Source organism: Impatiens glandulifera, chromosome 3 (genome assembly GCF_907164915.1).
Source record: "Impatiens glandulifera chromosome 3, dImpGla2.1, whole genome shotgun sequence".
Lineage (NCBI taxonomy): Eukaryota > Viridiplantae > Streptophyta > Magnoliopsida > Ericales > Balsaminaceae > Impatiens > Impatiens glandulifera.
Genome location: NC_061864.1, coordinates 2,044,245 through 2,062,508, shown reverse-complemented (window position 1 = coordinate 2,062,508; position 18,264 = coordinate 2,044,245). Strand labels below are relative to the sequence as shown.

Genomic DNA, 18,264 nt, shown 5'->3' with positions numbered 1-18,264 from the left:
ATATAATACTTCCGCTGCTTAAGAAAAGAAATATGCAGCCATGCTGTGTGCACATAGCGAATTATTCTTTCGCCTTTTACTAAAGAATACCGTGTGCACGCAGCTAAAATGGCATACACCTATTTTTGAAGGTGTTAATCAGTTTTGATAGCCTCACAAACTTAGTACTGAAGTTTTATTTTTATTGTTTCATTTATAATCTTCTTTTGTGTGACTGGCCCAATTGATGTCTGTGCAGTGAAAATGAGTGCTTATAGAGAAACATAGGGATTTTCCTCTTCTTCTTGATCATCTTTGTTCTAGCAGTATGTAATGTGTAATTAATATTTTGCCATGATGATTGATTATATATATATATATCTTCAAAGCAAAATACAACTTTATGTTCATTTATTAGAGTAGCCAATCCATACAACCCACAAAATAGTTTGATTTATTACATTTTTCTTTTTTACTGTTTACAATGATAAAGCTTATCCCCTATCGTAATGCAGTGTGGATGTGTTTGAATATCCTCTCTCAATTAATACCACCTTCAATTAGCCAAATCAGCCCTCCAGTTCTCCCTCGTTTTCCATAGTATTTTGTCCTGCATACAAACTTCTCCGATGTAGTAATCGACTCATTCAGGCTACAAATTAACTGAAATATCAAAGAAACTATGAAAGGTGAACTTCTATAAGGTATATAAGAGTTGTTCAATTCGATGATTAGAATTAAGCAACTTTTTTTTTAAAATCTATAAGGTTTGCTTCAATGAAAACAGCAGTAAGAAAAAGATATTCTTTATTTTTATTTTTCATAAACTTTTATCCATCTATTTTATAATTGAAGTGTCTGGATTTAAGTTGATGGCAAAACCCTTTATACTTGTGGAAAAAATCAAGTCCTAAAAATAAATTCCGATGCCGGGAATCGAACCCGGGTCCCCTGGGTGAAAGCCAGATATCCTAACCGCTGGACGACATCGGATCTTGAGAGACCTTATTTATTATATTTTAGAATTCAAGTTATATAAAAGATGAAAAACAAGATTTTAAAATAAAGAACATACAAATAAGTAAAAACAAAATCTAGTATTGCTATCCCAAGTCCCAACTTCCTCAATACAGTTGTTTGAAGGTGTAGAACAATAGTTTTATGAGACCTCCTATGGAAGACAATTAAGTTCTGTTAGACAAAGAGTTGACCTATGACAACTAACATAGTTTCATCTAAAAATAATTTAACTCTTGTGATATAAAATAAATGCCAACTCCTATAACATATGATTAAGTATTTGAAAAGGGATAGAAGAGTGATTGATACTCTCAAATTTGGAAATGTTATTTGTCCAACACTGGCTATAGAACAAAATAAGATACCCCTCTTTATAAAAGAGTTTTACTTAACCATTTAAAATCCTTCTAGCCATCTAATGTGCACTTCTTTAACTATGCCTGAGTTGAGCTACTTCCCACTCCTCACTTTCTTTCTTTTCTTTTTGTTTGAGAGAGCTTAGATTGTTAATACAATTAAAAAAAATTGAGATAAAACTTCATAGTTCCTCACCATTGAAGATTGAGGTTATCAAACAAGTTAAGAAATTACACTCAAAATAACTGGAGAAGATATTTTTTTGTTCTCATGAATGAATATGCTGCTGCATGCATAATGGAATATTAGGTTATTTTGTAAAGCCTCTTTCTCCAAATTGAAGGATGGATTTGTAAGGACTAATATATGTTGAGCTTTATGATTTCAAGATTCAAAAAAGAAAAAGAAAAAATTCCGATGCCGGGAATCGAACCCGGGTCCCCTGGGTGAAAGCCAGATATCCTAACCGCTGGACGACATCGGATTTTGATTTAATTTATTATTTAAACTTTATAGACCGTAAGTTACATAAAAGCTGAAAATATGAGAAATTTCCAATACAAAGAACACACATACAAAAACAAATAAATAAAAACAAAACCAGAAACAATACAAAGTAAAATTGGCAACGATTGATGGAATAATAAGTCTTCTTATCTTAATGCCCTACACTATTATAAGACCTCCTTGTATTTAAATTAAGAAATTAGCCACAAAAAGTTAGTTTCATACAAATTAGAGAATTTAATGTATAAACCCTTGTCGACATTACAAAATGGTTAAATATTTGAAGAGGAATAAATGAGTCAAATACGATATCCGATATCCCCTATTTATACAATTTACTATTCATGGTTCTATAAGTAGCATACACCTATTTTTTAGGGATTCACCTCTTGAGATAGTATCAATAATTTGAGCTTGAAATTAATATTACATCTTTCTATTTAATGTTAGTTTTATTATGCAGAATTATAAAAGTTATATTAGTTTACAAACCAGGTGAATGTTTATATATATATATATATATATATATATGGTGATATTCTGTGTTGCAATCTATTATTGAAATCACATGTTATATATAAATTTGTAATTAGTTTACTTATCGGGAACATAAATATTGAAATCTATTATTATTATTATTATTCTCCACCTATAACTATTATAGTTAGCAGCAGTATAAATATTGAAATTTAAAATCTATTAACAAAATAAATATATTTACAAGATTTAGAGCTTTGAGCATTATTGTTGCATCATTTTGATTTGTGATAGAAAATTCCATCTAAAAATTGATTAAAAATACAGTATTAGAGAAAATTATTACAACTTGATTTTCATTTATTTGAGTGCCTATATATAAATTGGTGTTTGTTAGGTGAGATTTATTATATATATTAATTTGAGTATTCTATAGTTGGTTGGTCTGAATAGATTTATATAATGCTTTTATTAAAGAATTTAATATCATAATTTTCAAAATATTAAGAGTTAAGTCCAATAATTCATCTTTGTATAAAATTTTGGGTTTATTTTAAGAGATTATTGAATTGTATTCAAATGTCAATTTACTTATAACATTTTGTTTATTATTCTCAACCAGTGTATATATACACTGTACTAGTCAATTAAATGTTAATCATAAAAAAAAACAACAATTTAACTATTTAAAGTTTAGCTCTCTTTTATTTTCATATACAACTCCTAAGTATTTCATTAATAATTTTTATATCATTTTTTAATTTGAAAATTTGATAACAAATAATTACATTTTAATATATGTGTAGTTCAAATTAGAAAAAAAGAATTGATCAATGTTTTTTAACAACTATAAATGATTTTTTATTGTAACAAATAAGTGATTGACTTTTATGTTCGGGATGCATTAATCATAATTTATAAAATAATTTGTAAACTATAAAAAAGAAGAAGTCATTAGAATATCAACTAAAAATTGATAATTAAAGAAATTAAAAGTAATAATAGATGAAACCTATATATAATATATATTTTTTTAAGTGATTAAATATTTATGAAGTGAGAGAAACTGGGGAAATTTTGTTTTCCCACATCGGACAGACAACACTAATCCAAGATCCGCCCCATGTATATAATAGTTCCGCTGCGTTCCCAAATATTCACGCAGCCATGCAATGTACACATAGCGAACTATTCTTTCGCCTTTTACTAAAGAATACCGTGTGTACGTAGCTATATGTGGCATACGCTTATTTTTGAATTGGCCATCTTCTTGAGATGGCCTCTGCAAGTTAAAGTTAAAAATGTTATTCTATTTTAAAATCTCTGTAATAGTATTGTTACTTGTGATTAAACATTTTCTTACTAGTGTCTTACATTTAAGTTTAGGGTGATATTTTGATGTAAAACTCATGTTAACATTTTAATCATACATTTATAATTTACTTGTGATTCTTCCTGAGGATAATTAAGTTTTAATAGTTATTAACAATTGGAATTGCTAGTTAAATAAGGTTTATAACTCTCCATTTATTTTTAATTATTTATTCATTTTAACAACTTTTGTATTCAAGGTTCCCTAAATGGAGCAGACTTATTTGTCATTATCAAAAGTTTAATATGTGATGTATTTTTAGACTAAATTTGATTTTGAAGCATAAATTGAAAGTCTTATTATATTCATTCTTTGGCAATAAGGGATTTTCAAAGATTTAAAAGTTCTTTGATAGCCTCATGGTTATGTTAATATTTGAACACTTGCCCACATATTTTGGTACATTAATTCAAATTATTTATACAGTCCACCATACAGGTTGTAGCTAAGAGTGTATAAATCTTAGTCTGACAAGAGATTACCACTTGGTCCTATGTATTTTATCGAATGTGTAACAATTCTATAAATATTGTTAAGCTTAAAAAGCTATAACTTGGTTTTAATATTGTTTGATAGGAGATGCACAAAATATATTGTAACAAATATGAAACAATATTTTTAAACTAATGAAATTACCAAATAGATTAGCAAACCCTAAGTTGGGGAAACGAAAGAGGATAGACATTGGAGAAAATATAAATTATAAATAAAAGTGAATATTCTTTATTTTTTTTACTAAAGAAGACGTGTGCAGTGTGTTCGTTGCCAATAGTGGCATAAACCAATTTTTGAAGGGGATTATATCATTAAGATCCTCCACAAATTTAGTTTCAATTTAACTTATTTTTAAGATGGTTATTTAATTCTTGCAGATTTTTTAAGTATAATGTCATAAATGTCAACGGGGACATAAATCCTAAATGGAAAATTAGGAAAAAAAACAGTAAAGTTATGTTTGGAATTGGAATTTTCCAATTTCATGAGAATTGAAATTAAATTATAATTTAATTTTTATTTTGGAAAAAATTTCAATTTATCTGTTTTAAAGAAAATATAATAAAAACAATTTTAATATATATTATCTATTTTATTAAAAAAATTCATTCGATATAACCAATTAGGATAGCTCAAATGTTAAAATATATTTTATGTTTTGTTTTTATTAAAAAAAATATCGGTTACCTATGTTAACTTTATAAATTTAAAAAATAAAATATTGGTTCGACATTTTTAACTTTTAAAAAAAAATATATCGATTTAAAATGTTAACTTCTTAAATTATATATATATATTATAGTTCAAAATGTTAACTCACTAAAAATAAAAAATAAATACTGGTTTGATATTATATTTTAACATTCTAATTTAAAAAAAAAAAATTATCGATTGAAAATTTTAATCGTGTTTTAAATGATAAAATATTAAGTTATTTTGTTTGAAAAAACATATAAAAAATAAAATTTGAAATTACAATTTCGACATAAAATAAGTTAGCTTAGAACTATAAAATTACACTATATTAATAAATTTCATTGAAATTGTAATTCCGATTTGAAATCTTAATATCGAAAGATCTTCCAAACTTGAAAACTGGAATTTGACCCACCAAATGTTAATTATAGGTTTACCAAATACAGGAGTGTTGTGAGAGATTGAATAAAAACTACTAGTAAGTTACTCCTTGTAACCAGAAGATATTATATATTAGAGAGAAACAGTCGTTTAATTAAGGGATGCATGCATGAGACTGAGTTGTTAATAAATATGGACTTCTGAATCTATTCGCATATATTCACGTAGGTGTGGATCGATTGAATTTTATTTTTTTCGAATGCACATATTCAAGGACCGGAAACACTATAATTGATTTTCTATAAGTTTCAAAATTAAATTATAATTCCAAGCTAACATTAAAAAAAAAAAAAAAAAGGTATATAATTGTGTGCAATACTGGTAACTAGGTTGAATCAGAATAATAATAATAATTTTATTTTCAAAAAATAAAATGTAAAAATAAAGCCGTTATTAATTTTGAAGACTTATTGGATGGGAATGATTTGGCGGCCTTATTATTTAGGACCACAATAATGAATTGAATTGAAGTATATAGTAGTAAGTATGAGTAGAAGTGTCAACAGTCAAAACTTGATAGTGTGAAATCAAATTTAATTAGAAAATTATATTTTTATATATATATATAAAAAAACAGCACCCAAGAAAGGAACCAAGTCCACGTACGGTTTTATTATTTTATTAATTATGAATAGTACATTATATATTTACAACTTGTGATTAAATTATCCTCCAATTATATATTTGTATTGTATGTAGTCTTCCCTGTACAAAACTGTGTGCAAAACAAAGTACTATTTCTCATAGTAACAACATTCATGGTATTATTTGATATTTGACTGTAGATAGATTATTCAATAAATTTGATTTATTTAAAAAAAATTGAGGAGTGATAAGTTTGATGAGTTACATTTTTTTTTTAAAAAAAACATATGAATATATAATAATAAAATAAAATTTAATTTTAATTATATATATATATATATATATATATATATAAGATTTGGAAATTAAATAATGTTTGATTTCTTATCTGCATAATGATTCAAGGATGAAAATATGAATAGAAAAAATAATTAAATCATTAACGTTAAAATGAGACTTATTACCTATTAATTTAGATGAAAAAAAGTTGTCAAATAGATTTTGTCATTTATTTTAAGATGTATTATTATTATTATTATTACATTTGATTAAAAGGTATGATTATACTAAAATAGTTTTAATTAAAATAATAAAATGTCTTATATTTATTTTTTAATAAAAACTCCTTAAATTGAAGTGGGAGAATTACTGGGTGAGTTGTTACATATACAATAATTTTTTGTTTTTGTTTGATAATAAATAGTGTCTGAGTTTAATTTTAGGGGAATAAAATCTGAAAAAATAAACTTCTACAAAAACTAATTTTATCTAAATAAAAATAGAGTTATTGAGATAAAACATAATTTTTATCCAAAAATTCAAACATTTTATCGACCATCAAATTAAATAATTTTATTATTTAAATACCAAACTACCCTCTAATTTTATCTTCTCTACAAACCATCATTCTCTCATCTACACCATATGCTTTAAAGTCAAAGGATAAATTAGTCTTGAAATTTTAAAAACTATTTTTTTCCTAATTTTTACCAATAATTTTTTCAATAAAACCAAGTAAAATCAAAGTAAAATAAAAAATATCTTTTCCTCAAACAAGCCGTGTATTGTGTAAAGGCTTGTTTGTTCGGTTCTGGATTTTTTAAAAAATCAAGAGAGAGAAAATTTAGATGATAGGTGATGATTTTGAGAAAATAATAATTATTTTTGGTAAAAAGACTTAAAGGATATTAATATTTATAAATAAAATATAAAATAATAATTTAATATAGAAGATATTTTTGTATTTTGGTTAATGATATGAGTGATGTGATGAATGAGAAGTGATTGATTGGAAAATGGATTTTATGTGGGTTTTTTAAATAACCTAAAGAGAACAGGCCTAAGTATATATTTCTGTATTTTTGTACTTAATTAGAATGATAAAAAAGAATTTTGTGAGTAATTTAGCATGTTTGGATAATAGAGTGACCGGTTCAATTAATGATTTGTCATCTTGAATTGAATTGAATGAATTGGATATATATAGACCACCCGTACGTGCCCTAATGTGAAAACAAATAAGGTAATATATGGTCAAACATCAGTCAAGGTCAACATTTTAATGTGACTTCTCAATGATATACTATTTATCTTCTCCGCATTCAGACCACAAATTCAAATTATCACATTTCTTAAGAATTGTTCAAATTTATCATAATTATTTTTAATTAGTAAAACTTAACTTATCATTGCCTTCACCTTATAATTATTTATTCTCTTTTCTTTTTGCTTAGATATTTTCGTCATTTCTTTGTCCCAAACAATAATCTGAATTAAACATAATTTATCCCAGAGAATACCACAAAAACTAATATGATCATTTATTATTTATTTTCTAATTTTTTTTTAAGTGGTCAAGTTTTACTAACCTCATAATTCACCATATGTAACTTTTATTTAATATAATTCACTAATGTTTAAGTTGTAAAAACTAGTTAAGATATCTCAAATAATATAACTAATTTATAAAGGATTAAAAATTACGGGTTCAATTCTTATTTATAACATTTTAAAAAGAGGTTTAAAGTAGAGTAATGATTGTAAGAATTAATAAAAATAACATTCAAGTTGAGGATAATGACTGGAATTATTAAACCATCACAAAAAAAACTAGATTCACAAATTTTTATTTATTTAATATGATATTTTCAAAAAATAATCAATTATTACTAATAATATTAAACTCTTCCAACAAATTGCTGTAATCACTTATACTCGAAAAGGTTCCCAAGAACCAAATCTCCCACAATTATTGTACACCCAAACTCCGCAAATGGTCGAAAAGATTGATCGAAGTTTGTGAATAGGTTTCACATCATCTCCACCCACCATATGCACAAAAGATATTGGGTTCATGTTTTTAGACTGAGGTTGTGATCTCTATTACATTACTTGATATATTTCGAAGGGAGGATTTTTTTATTGTTTCATATTATGTGTTCTGAAGTGTGACATTCTATAAATTAAAAAAAATCCAACATAAAATGTTAATGTAAACCCAAATAAATCTATAAAAGAAACTTAATTTACAGAATTGACACACTTTAGTGTACATGATATGAACAATCGATCCTTATCATTCAACTAGCATGGGCGAGGTTTATAGGGATCAAACCCCAACTTAGTTGTGTGAGTTAGATGACAATTTTTTGATATATAATTTGAATTTGAATTAAAATTTAAAATTTAATAAAAAAATAAATGGAATTAATTTACAAAATACAATTCTAATGTTTGTAAAATTTATGTAATTAAAACATAAAGTTATAGATATATTCAATTTCATTATAATTAAATTTTAAATCCACATTTGTAATTTAGCCTCTAATTTCAATTCTCAGTCTAACCAAAAAAAATAACAATCTTTAATTTAAATGATTATAAATAATCCAACTTGAAATAAAATATAAAATATAAAAAAAGTAAAAATAATTTAGAATGAAGTAGGTAAAAAAGGAGTCTCAAATATGGAGGCTTTACAAAGTGGAAATAAATAAATAAAATAATAAACAAATGGTCCATCCCATCGGACTTTCTACTTTCCGTATTAATCATTCACACTTATATTTTTTTTTGTTTTTTTGACAAGGAAAGAGCATTGATTGGGTGTAACACTACTCCACAATAACTCCTCTAGTCGTCACCACTCTCCAACCCATAGATGATCGCCACGTGGAAACTCTGCCCCAGCAGCTACAGTCGTCGTCTTCTTCTTCCTTCTCTTCGGAATAGTTTCTGATGAAGAAGAAGAAGAGGAAGCGGATCTCTTGGAAGTAACTCTAACGGGTTCGGGTTCGCCCGAATTAATCCGGAGCGGGAAGTTTAACAAAGCCTTGGATCCTCTCATGCGAAACGCTGCCCTATCGTAGGCCAGGGCAGCATCCTCCGCCGTCTCGTAAGTTCCCAACCAAACCCGGGCGCCATTCTTCGCCGGATCCCTAATTTCCGCCGCGAATTTTCCCCATGGCCTCTGTCTCACTCCCCTGAAATGCCTCTCCTGCAATTCAGCCGGCACCAAGGCCTTTGTCACTACTACATTTCCGGCGAAATCAGCCGGCTCAGGTTTTACGACCACGGGTGAGGAACAGCCGACGTCAATGTTATTGTTGTTATTATCATTTAGGAAACCCATAACGAACATGTCGTCGGAGAAGGAGGAGGAGGAAGAAGAAGAGTTATCATGAAGGGGAAGTGACGCCGGTGCCGGCGGCCAGTAGTTGTCGACGTCGCCGCCGAGAAATTGATCCGGAAAGTCGAATTCCCCAAGCAAATGCTGATGGATGGATTCAAGAAGAGAGAAATCAGCATCAAAATTATACATTTTAATAAATTTGGGATTCAATGGAATCAAACAATATAGTTTTTTCTTGATTGATGATGATGATCTTGTTAAAGTTAAGCTTGATCAAGAGAGAGTATATATTTATGATTAATGAGGATTGTATATATAGGGTGAATGGAACATTAATTAATATTTAAAATCGTTCAAAGATATTATAAAAATGCTTTTTTTGAAAATATTATAATTTATATATTAGGACTTCTCAGAAGGTTCTGATTCAGAATAAGAAGAAGCAAGTAGGCATATAAGGCACATGTACAATAATAATAATATTAATAATTAATTTGATCACAACTTGCTCTTTATTATTAATGTTAACGAAATTAGATCCGGTTATGCTTTAATACGAATTCTTCTTTTATATCTTATAAATTTATGCAGCTTGTGCTGTTGTGTTAGTTATACGTGAAGCATGATATTTATATGATATAGTTTGCTCGATTAATATTATTATATATATTGGTTGGTTTGGGATGAAATGGGAAATTTAGGGGCTCGTGGGGTTGGGGATACTGTTTGATGTAAATTCAAATATGCATTGGACTTGGACATAAAAGACAAAAACAAAATAAAAACATTAATTTATTTTCATTTGTCAAAAGTAAATGTCTCCATCAGGTATCAACAACCCCTTCTTTCTCTGTCCTAAACGTACATACGTTGCTTAATGGGTCGTTTTCTTTTATTATATTCTATTCTATTTAAACAGACATTATTATTGTTTGGTTAATAATAGAATAGCTAGATTGGATTTAATCAACTGCTTAACTCCACGCCTCTTCTACAATCAAACGACAGACATCATGTCCCACCCCACTACTTTTTCTTCTTCTTGTACATTGAACATGCGCGCTAATCTCATCACCTTCTATAAAATGTGTTCGATTTTTTTTGGGCCATTTTCTATGATACATTGTGTTATTATACCTCAAAATTATTATATATATTATTTTAGGTTTTATTCGGTTTGAGTTATTCAAATAACCCATATAAAATCAAACATCACTTCACTCCCCTCTCCTTCATTATATTATCCAATTCATTAATCAAAATATTAAAATATTATTTATTTATTTATTTATTTTATTTATATATATTAATACCCTTTTAGTTTTTTTACTAAAAATAATCATTATCTCTTCAAAATAATCACTTATCATTATTATTTTTTTTCTAGGTTATTCAAAAAATTCCGATTGAGAATAGATGAAGAGAATCGATGTGATTAGGGTTTAGAAGTAAAATATTTTACAAAACGTAGGAGATCCTGAGGGAACTGCCTCCCTTTTTATATATGCAACAATATTACAAAGTATCCTTATACTTTATTCAAATTACAATTAAACTATATAATATAAATAGGGGAAAAATGCCAATTTTATCACTGAACTATAATGGAATATTCACGTATATCATTGAACTAATTTTTGTTCGCTCATATCACTGAAGTTGAAATTAATATTCATCTATATCATGACTCCACCAAACCTCTAACTCCGTTAAGTTTCTGTTAAATAAGACAACATGTGAAATTAACATTTCATCTTTTTTAATTAATATATTGACATTTCATATTTTTAATTAATATATATTATATATATTTTTATTTATTTAAAATTATAAATAATAAAATATTTACAAAGTCATTAATAATTTTCTTATTCTGCCCTAATTAACTAAATCCACCATTCTTCTTCTCCGATTCTTGTTTTTAAAGGATTATTGTTTTTGTTCTATTCCTATATGCTTCCTTATCTTTTCAGAGTTAGTTCTCATTTCTCTTCCTATATTTTTGAATTATTGTTCTGTTTTAAAAAGATGAATCTATCTGATTGATTGAAGTTTATATTATCAACAAGAATGCATTATCAGGATATCATTTACTTATCTCTGTTTTAGAAAGGTGAATCTATCTGATTGATTAGGTGAATCGAAGAAGAAGAATGGTGGGTTTAGTTAATTAGGACAGGAAAGATAAATTATTAATGATTTTGTAAATATTTTATTATTTAGAATTTTAAATAAATAAAAATATATATAATATATATTAATTAAAAAAGATGAAATGTCAATATATTAATTAAAAAAGATGACATGTTAATTCCACATTTCGTTTTATTTAACATAAACTTAACGGGGTTAGAAGTTTGGTAGAGTAGTGACATAGATGAATATTAATCTCAACTTCAGTGGTATGAGCGAACAAAAATTAGTTCAGTATATACGTAAATATTCCATTATAGTTCAGTGATAAAATTGAAATTCTTCCCATATAAATAGTCACTTTAAATTATAGTCTAACATGACCATGTGTGTTACTATAAAATGAATTCCACTTCTTCTTTCTATTATTAAAAATGAACATCCTCCTCCTATACCTTCAATGTATAAGTGTACGTAGAACCAAACCTAATATAAATCTTGTTACATCAAATTAATCTACTGTAAATCGACATCATAATTTGTATGTCACTTTGTGAGCTATCTAGGGTTATATTTAATTAGATAGGTTACTAGTGTAATTATGAACAGTTGACATTATTAAAATGATCTTGAACTATAGGAATAACCAAATAAAACAATGACTTCAAAATTAATATGGAGGTTTTACAGCAGCAGCAGAATAAAAGAAGAAACAAATGGTCGATCGATTTTCCTATTCACATCAGAAAAGAAACCAGTAGGTCTGGGGGAGTACTCATCTAAGCACTGCTCCACAGTTACATTTTTCTGGTCATCACCACTCACCAACCCATAAATCTTCGCCACGTGGAACTTCTGTCAGTCCAACTTCGAATTTCAGTGTTTGAGGAATAGCAGCAATCGCCTTCTTCCTTCTCTTTGGAATACTTTCCGATGATGATGAAGAGGAAGAAGAACAAGAAGATGTTCTTTGAAGAGATGAATAAGATCTCTTAGAAGTGACTCTAACCGGTTCGGGTTCACCCGAATTAATCCGGAGCGGAAAATTCAGCAATGCCTTAGATCCCCTCATACGAAACGCCGCCCTATCATAAGCTAGGGCAGCATCCTCCGCCGTCTCGTAAGTTCCCAACCAAACCCGGGCTCCATTCTTCGCCGGATCCCTAATTTCCGCCGCGAATTTTCCCCAAGGCCTCTGTCTCACTCCCCTGAAATGCCTCTCCTGCACCGGAACCGTCACCGTCGCCGGCACCGGCGATTTCACTTCACCAGACACTACTCCATTTCCTTCAATAACAGTCACATTGGAGGAGGAGGAGGAGAAATCAGCCGGCTCTGGTTTTACAAAATCGGAGACCACCACCGTCGTCTCTGGTGTGGAGTCATTTAGGAAACTCATAACCAACATGTCATCGGAAGAGTTATCTTGAATGGGCAATGCCGGCGACCAGAAATCGTTGAAGCCGACAAACTGATCCGGACCGTCGAATTCCCCCAACAAGTGTTGTCGGAGGGATTCTAGAAGAGTGAAATCAATGTCAAAATCGTTTTGTTGATACATCTTAGTAATTTGGGATTCAAACAATATTATACTTGAGATAAACTTTTTCTTTTTTTTATGATCTTGTTGTTAAGTTCAAGAGATATATATATAGAGAGAGTATGATTAGGGTTAGGGGAAATTATGGATTGTATATATAGGGTAATGGAAGATTAATATTTTAATCCATTCAAAGATTTTGTTTAAATTAAGGGTTTCTGAGAAGGTTCTGAATCAGAAACAAGTGGATATATTCATTCACGTGTATACATAAAATAAATAATAATAAATCTTTTAATTTCTCTTGACTACATTTTTGTCAATGGTAATAATTCATCAACTTTATAGCAAACAAAATAAATTATTTCTCTTTGGTAGTTAAGAAGTTGCGTGGCTTCCTCTCTTTATCAATATCAATTTATTAAGGCTAGTGGCTTAGACTTATGGGCTAATTAGAGCTACAAATTATATAAGAAGATACAAGACCTTCGATTCTTGAGTTGCTTGCCAATGTTAGATTTGAGCTTGACTTTGATTAAACAGCTCGAGTCGGCTCGTTTAATATTCAAAACGAGTTCGATTTATATAATATTTGTTCAATATCTTATCAATCTTTTTCGAGTCTAATAATATATAATATATATTTTAAATATTTTAATATTAAAAATTAAAATAAATTTTTTTTCTTCAATTTTTTTCTTTAAAATTCATATGCCACGTTGATCTACGATTCACGTTATTTTATTTTATCCTATATGACTTTTCATCTTCATTATTTCTCTCACTTATTCACAAGAGTTACTTCATTTTTTCATATAATCGATCACTTAAACTATTTCTTTTACTCATTCACAATGTTAATTTATTTATTTATATTATTTCTCATTTATTCATATAACGCGCACGAAACAAACCCTGCTAGGAAATCGACTGGAGGCATTGGTGCCGTAACTGGAGACCAAGACGGCTAGAAAACTTCTCCAACTACTGAAGATGTGAAGAAGGCTCACATGTTTAGATCTAAAATTGTTGTTTTGAGAGATTCGTAACTATCAAAAGAGTTCGGAGGTTTTGATCCGTAAGCTTCCATTCCAAAGACTTGTTCGTGAGATTGTACAAGATTTCAAAATGGATCTGAGATTTCAGGGCTCCACTGTAGTTGCTTTACAGGAGGCAATCGAGGATTATCTAGTCGTTTGATTTGAAGACACTAATCTCTCGTCATTCACACCAAACGTGAGACTATTATGTCTAAAAACATTCAACTTGGGATGCATATTTGCAGTGAGAGGGACTAGAGACCTTATAGGTGTTTAATGATTTCATTTATAGTCTTGTTTATATCTGGTATCGACTAGTTTCTCTAAATAGACTCCACTTAAAATGTCTAATGTGCTTTTGTTAAATCGATATCTTCTTTATGATGTTATTTGTCATTCATGATTCGTCTTGCTCTAATTGATTTTTCATTCAAATTGACATTTTCTTATTTGTCCAACTATTTACAATGAGAAACAAATTATTTGGCGACAAAGAAGAAAATGAATTTTTTTATATATCATTTTTGAAATTTTAAATAGTTACTATGGTTTCATATTTTTATTTTAAAATATCATGTTTTGAATGCTAAATATGTATAAAAGTTTGATATTTTTTTATTTTAAAAATAATTATTTTAATTTTAATTTTAATTCGATCTCAAGATTTAAAATTTAATTTTATTCAAGCTTTCGAGTCGAACTCGAACTCAAATTTATAAACTCGTTTAACTTGAATTTAGTCTTTTAGCTAATAAATAATAAATCGAGTCGACCTTGAGCTCAGCTTGACTCATTTGCAGCACTAGAGCCAAAAAAATAAAATGAAATATATTTAAATGTTTAACACTAAATTAAATATATAATATTAAATCAATATAAAGATAATTAAGTGCATCAAACATCCCAATAACAATTATTCAAATAAATTAAATATTTGAACATTTAAATAAATTATGAATAAGTTGAATCAAAGTAATTCTCATTGTGTTGATTTCATGGTAATTTTTTTGGATATAAAATAATTATAGTAACAAAACAAACTAAACTTTTGGTACTTTAATAATTTATTTAGGCAAATGAATACCCTTATCATACAAATAAAAAAGTAAAATTAGTTATTTGAAATTAATTCAATCAATAATGGTTAATTAGAAATTTAGGGCTCATGAGAGAACTGCTGATTTATACGGATCATTTAAATGCAATGGATTTAGACATAAAAGACAAAAACAAAAAAAAAAACATTATTAATAATGATGTTTTTCTTTTTATTTCAAAATCTTATGGGTCGTTTTTATTCGATTAATACTAATATAACTGGATTGGATTTAGTGATGGTCCCACCACCATAAGCTCGTTTAATTATCGTCGCTGTAGATGGAGAAGTTATTTCTCATCGGAGACATCGACGGTTTAATTCCATGCTTATATGAATGGATCACGCATGTCCGACCCCACTTTTTTATTTTTTTAAATAATTTCAAATTAATCCCATCTTATATTAATTAATGTTGATCAATATTTGGACATTACTTATTTTTGATGATGTAGTTTAATTTAAGTTAACTCATATCAGATTAAACATGACATAATGATAAAAAAATTGTTTTCAAATTAACCTTAAACTAATTGGATAAGTCATTAGAAATTGGATCAAACTAGGAACATTTCTTTGTTTCTCATATATAATAAGGATACTATTATTAAATAATTAATTAATTATCTAGTGTCTATAAATAATTATATTTAAGGAAACTATGGGCGGCTCGTGGCGGATCGAATAACACGTGCCATGACTGTAGGTCAAGATTAAACGTACCGAATCATTTAAACGGAATATAAAGCTTATGTGGACCCATCTCTAATTTGTATCAATTTATTTTGTTGGCTGTTTTATTTTATAATACACGAATAAATAAATAATAATAATAATAATAAAAGAAAAATGGAAGATAACGAAAAACGTGATCCAATAGAAACGTTCATGAATCATGCCAACTTCTCGACTTATGCATTTTTTATATGAAAATATTTCATTTTTTTTTATAATAAACATAAAACAAAATAAAAATATTTAAATTGAACTGTAATTGATTATGACATAAAATTTTTTAATAAATTCACACTATTATAATTTTAAGTATATTGGTCATCTAATTGTAGATTATTTATTAATCTACTTATTTTTGCTTCTTTCAAAACAATTGTAAATTAATTTAAAATTCTATAAAACAAAAAAGAAATTACATATTTGAAATTATTGTTATTGAATATCAATTTTGTCCGACCTCATTTGAAATCAAGACAAAATTAAGAATAAAAACTAAAAGTGTTAATTAATCGTCTATTTCTGAATATGAACTAAGTAATTGATAGTGGATTCTTCATACGACATTATTCGTGACCACGATTAGGAATAAAAACATAATGTATATAATTTGATTGTGGATAAGATTTAACCATTGTTTCTAGAAAATCATGTTAATGAGAATGTAAAGATAAAAATAATAATATTTTTGCTTAATGTCTACGTACATTTCTCTTTCATGTTGTATTAAAAAAATAATTACAATAATCATAATTGGTAGGGCAGTTGTTAATAGACTTATTTGAATCTTAGAAGTACTAGATCCCGCCATTAAAATAAGTTAATGTGGCAGTTATTTGACTGCCATGTGTTCTTATATTGGATAAGTTATTTTCAGTAATTAATATTACTTGTTTTTCTTACTCTTTATTTTTATCATATTAAATTATTTTGTATTATTACGCATATTAGTCTTTAATACAAATAATTTGTTAAGTCAAATTGTTCTATTTGAATTTTAATTATATATGTATTTAATAATTTAACTGGGTACAAAAAAAACCTACAAACTTTTGAAATGATTGAAGGTAATTTTAATTATACTTTAATCCATAACATAAAGTTAAATAAATGCGAGAACAGTTAAAGGAAAGTTACATCAAATTATAAGATATAATGATAGAGAATATGTTTTTTTAGAAAATTAATTATTTTTGTGTGATCTAATTGAATCTTAAACTCTTAATTCCTTAAATAAAGCTTTTATCACTTTAGTTAGAATTATTAGTGAGTTAAATTATTTTTTACTATTTTTAAAGTGTGACTTCTAATGAATAAAATATTATCTAGAGGGCATTATTTTGAATTTAGTCTATTTTTCTGTTTATATCCTGGTTAAGATTATTTTATTCATGTTATTTTACAAAATACACATTTTAATGGTTTTTTTATTTGATATTTTCTTGTATATCCGTGCTCTCATTCCTTTTTAATTACCCCCAATTTTTTTTTATCTTATTTCCAATAATTTTTTTTATAATTTATTACATATTTTTAAACTAAACTAAATACATGTATACAAACAGATTCAATTTCACTTTAGACAATTCAAGAAATAACCTAATTAATCTGAAATGCTATATATATATAATTCGAATTTATAGTGCCATTGCCAGTCTGCCACCATGTCTATTCCAGATAATTAAATTAAATTAAATTAAATAATAATGTTCATAACAGCCAAAATTCGACAATGATGAGATTAGTGTTTCAATTGGCAATGTGGCATCATGTTATGTTTTAGCATGATTGTATTAATTATTTGCCTTGCCAGTTTCTATTTGGGTTGGGCCCAATTTCCCAATTTAATATAGTAAAATTTAAAATCTTCAAAAATTTATATTTTAAAATGTTTTTGAAGGTTTATATAGATCAAGAAGAACCATACAATTGTAAAAATCTTAAAAGATTTTGAAAGTATATAAATAATGAAGAACCACACAATTGTAAAATTTATAAAAGTTTTTGAAAATCATAGTTTATATTTTGTTACCACGCTTTTTGATTGTCTTGTCTTAAATTTTTAACAAATTGTTCAAAATTTAAATTTGAGACAATTTAAAAAAAAAACTTTAAATTAAAGAATTCATATTTATATAGATAACTCAAAACTAAGATTAATAA

The 18,264-nt window shown here is 27.3% G+C and overlaps 2 protein-coding genes and 4 non-coding genes across 6 annotated transcripts; 2 read left to right on the top strand and 4 right to left on the bottom strand.

Moving 5' to 3' along the window:
* Positions 1-35: 35 nt before the first annotated feature.
* LOC124933130 lies at positions 36-151 on the top strand. The gene has a single exon (XR_007098843.1). It is a non-coding gene; the product is annotated as a U5 spliceosomal RNA (small nuclear RNA).
* Positions 152-900: 749 nt separating this feature from the next.
* On the bottom strand, positions 901-972 carry TRNAE-UUC. Its single transcript has one exon. It is a non-coding gene; the product is annotated as a tRNA-Glu (tRNA).
* A 796-nt stretch (positions 973-1,768) lies between these two features.
* On the bottom strand, positions 1,769-1,840 carry TRNAE-UUC. The gene has a single exon. It is a non-coding gene; the product is annotated as a tRNA-Glu (tRNA).
* A 1,663-nt stretch (positions 1,841-3,503) lies between these two features.
* On the top strand, positions 3,504-3,622 carry LOC124933129. The gene has a single exon (XR_007098842.1). It is a non-coding gene; the product is annotated as a U5 spliceosomal RNA (small nuclear RNA).
* Positions 3,623-8,968: 5,346 nt separating this feature from the next.
* On the bottom strand, positions 8,969-9,800 carry LOC124933000 (ethylene-responsive transcription factor 2-like). The gene has a single exon (XM_047473722.1). The coding sequence runs from the start codon at positions 9,747-9,749 to the stop codon at positions 9,069-9,071; it is 681 nt and encodes a 226-aa protein (XP_047329678.1). The 5' UTR covers positions 9,750-9,800; the 3' UTR covers positions 8,969-9,068.
* Positions 9,801-12,507: 2,707 nt separating this feature from the next.
* LOC124928845 (ethylene-responsive transcription factor 2-like) lies at positions 12,508-13,254 on the bottom strand. The gene has a single exon (XM_047469097.1). It carries the CDS (start codon positions 13,252-13,254, stop codon positions 12,508-12,510), a length of 747 nt encoding a protein of 248 aa, XP_047325053.1.
* Between the last annotated feature and the right edge of the window lie 5,010 nt (positions 13,255-18,264).

Bases quoted from the DNA above. Each gene is read 5' to 3' on its own strand.
- LOC124933000 (XM_047473722.1), bottom strand. From the start codon at position 9,749: ATGTATAATTTTGATGCTGATTTCTCTCTTCTTGAATCCATCCATCAG.
- LOC124928845 (XM_047469097.1), bottom strand. From the start codon at position 13,254: ATGTATCAACAAAACGATTTTGACATTGATTTCACTCTTCTAGAATCC.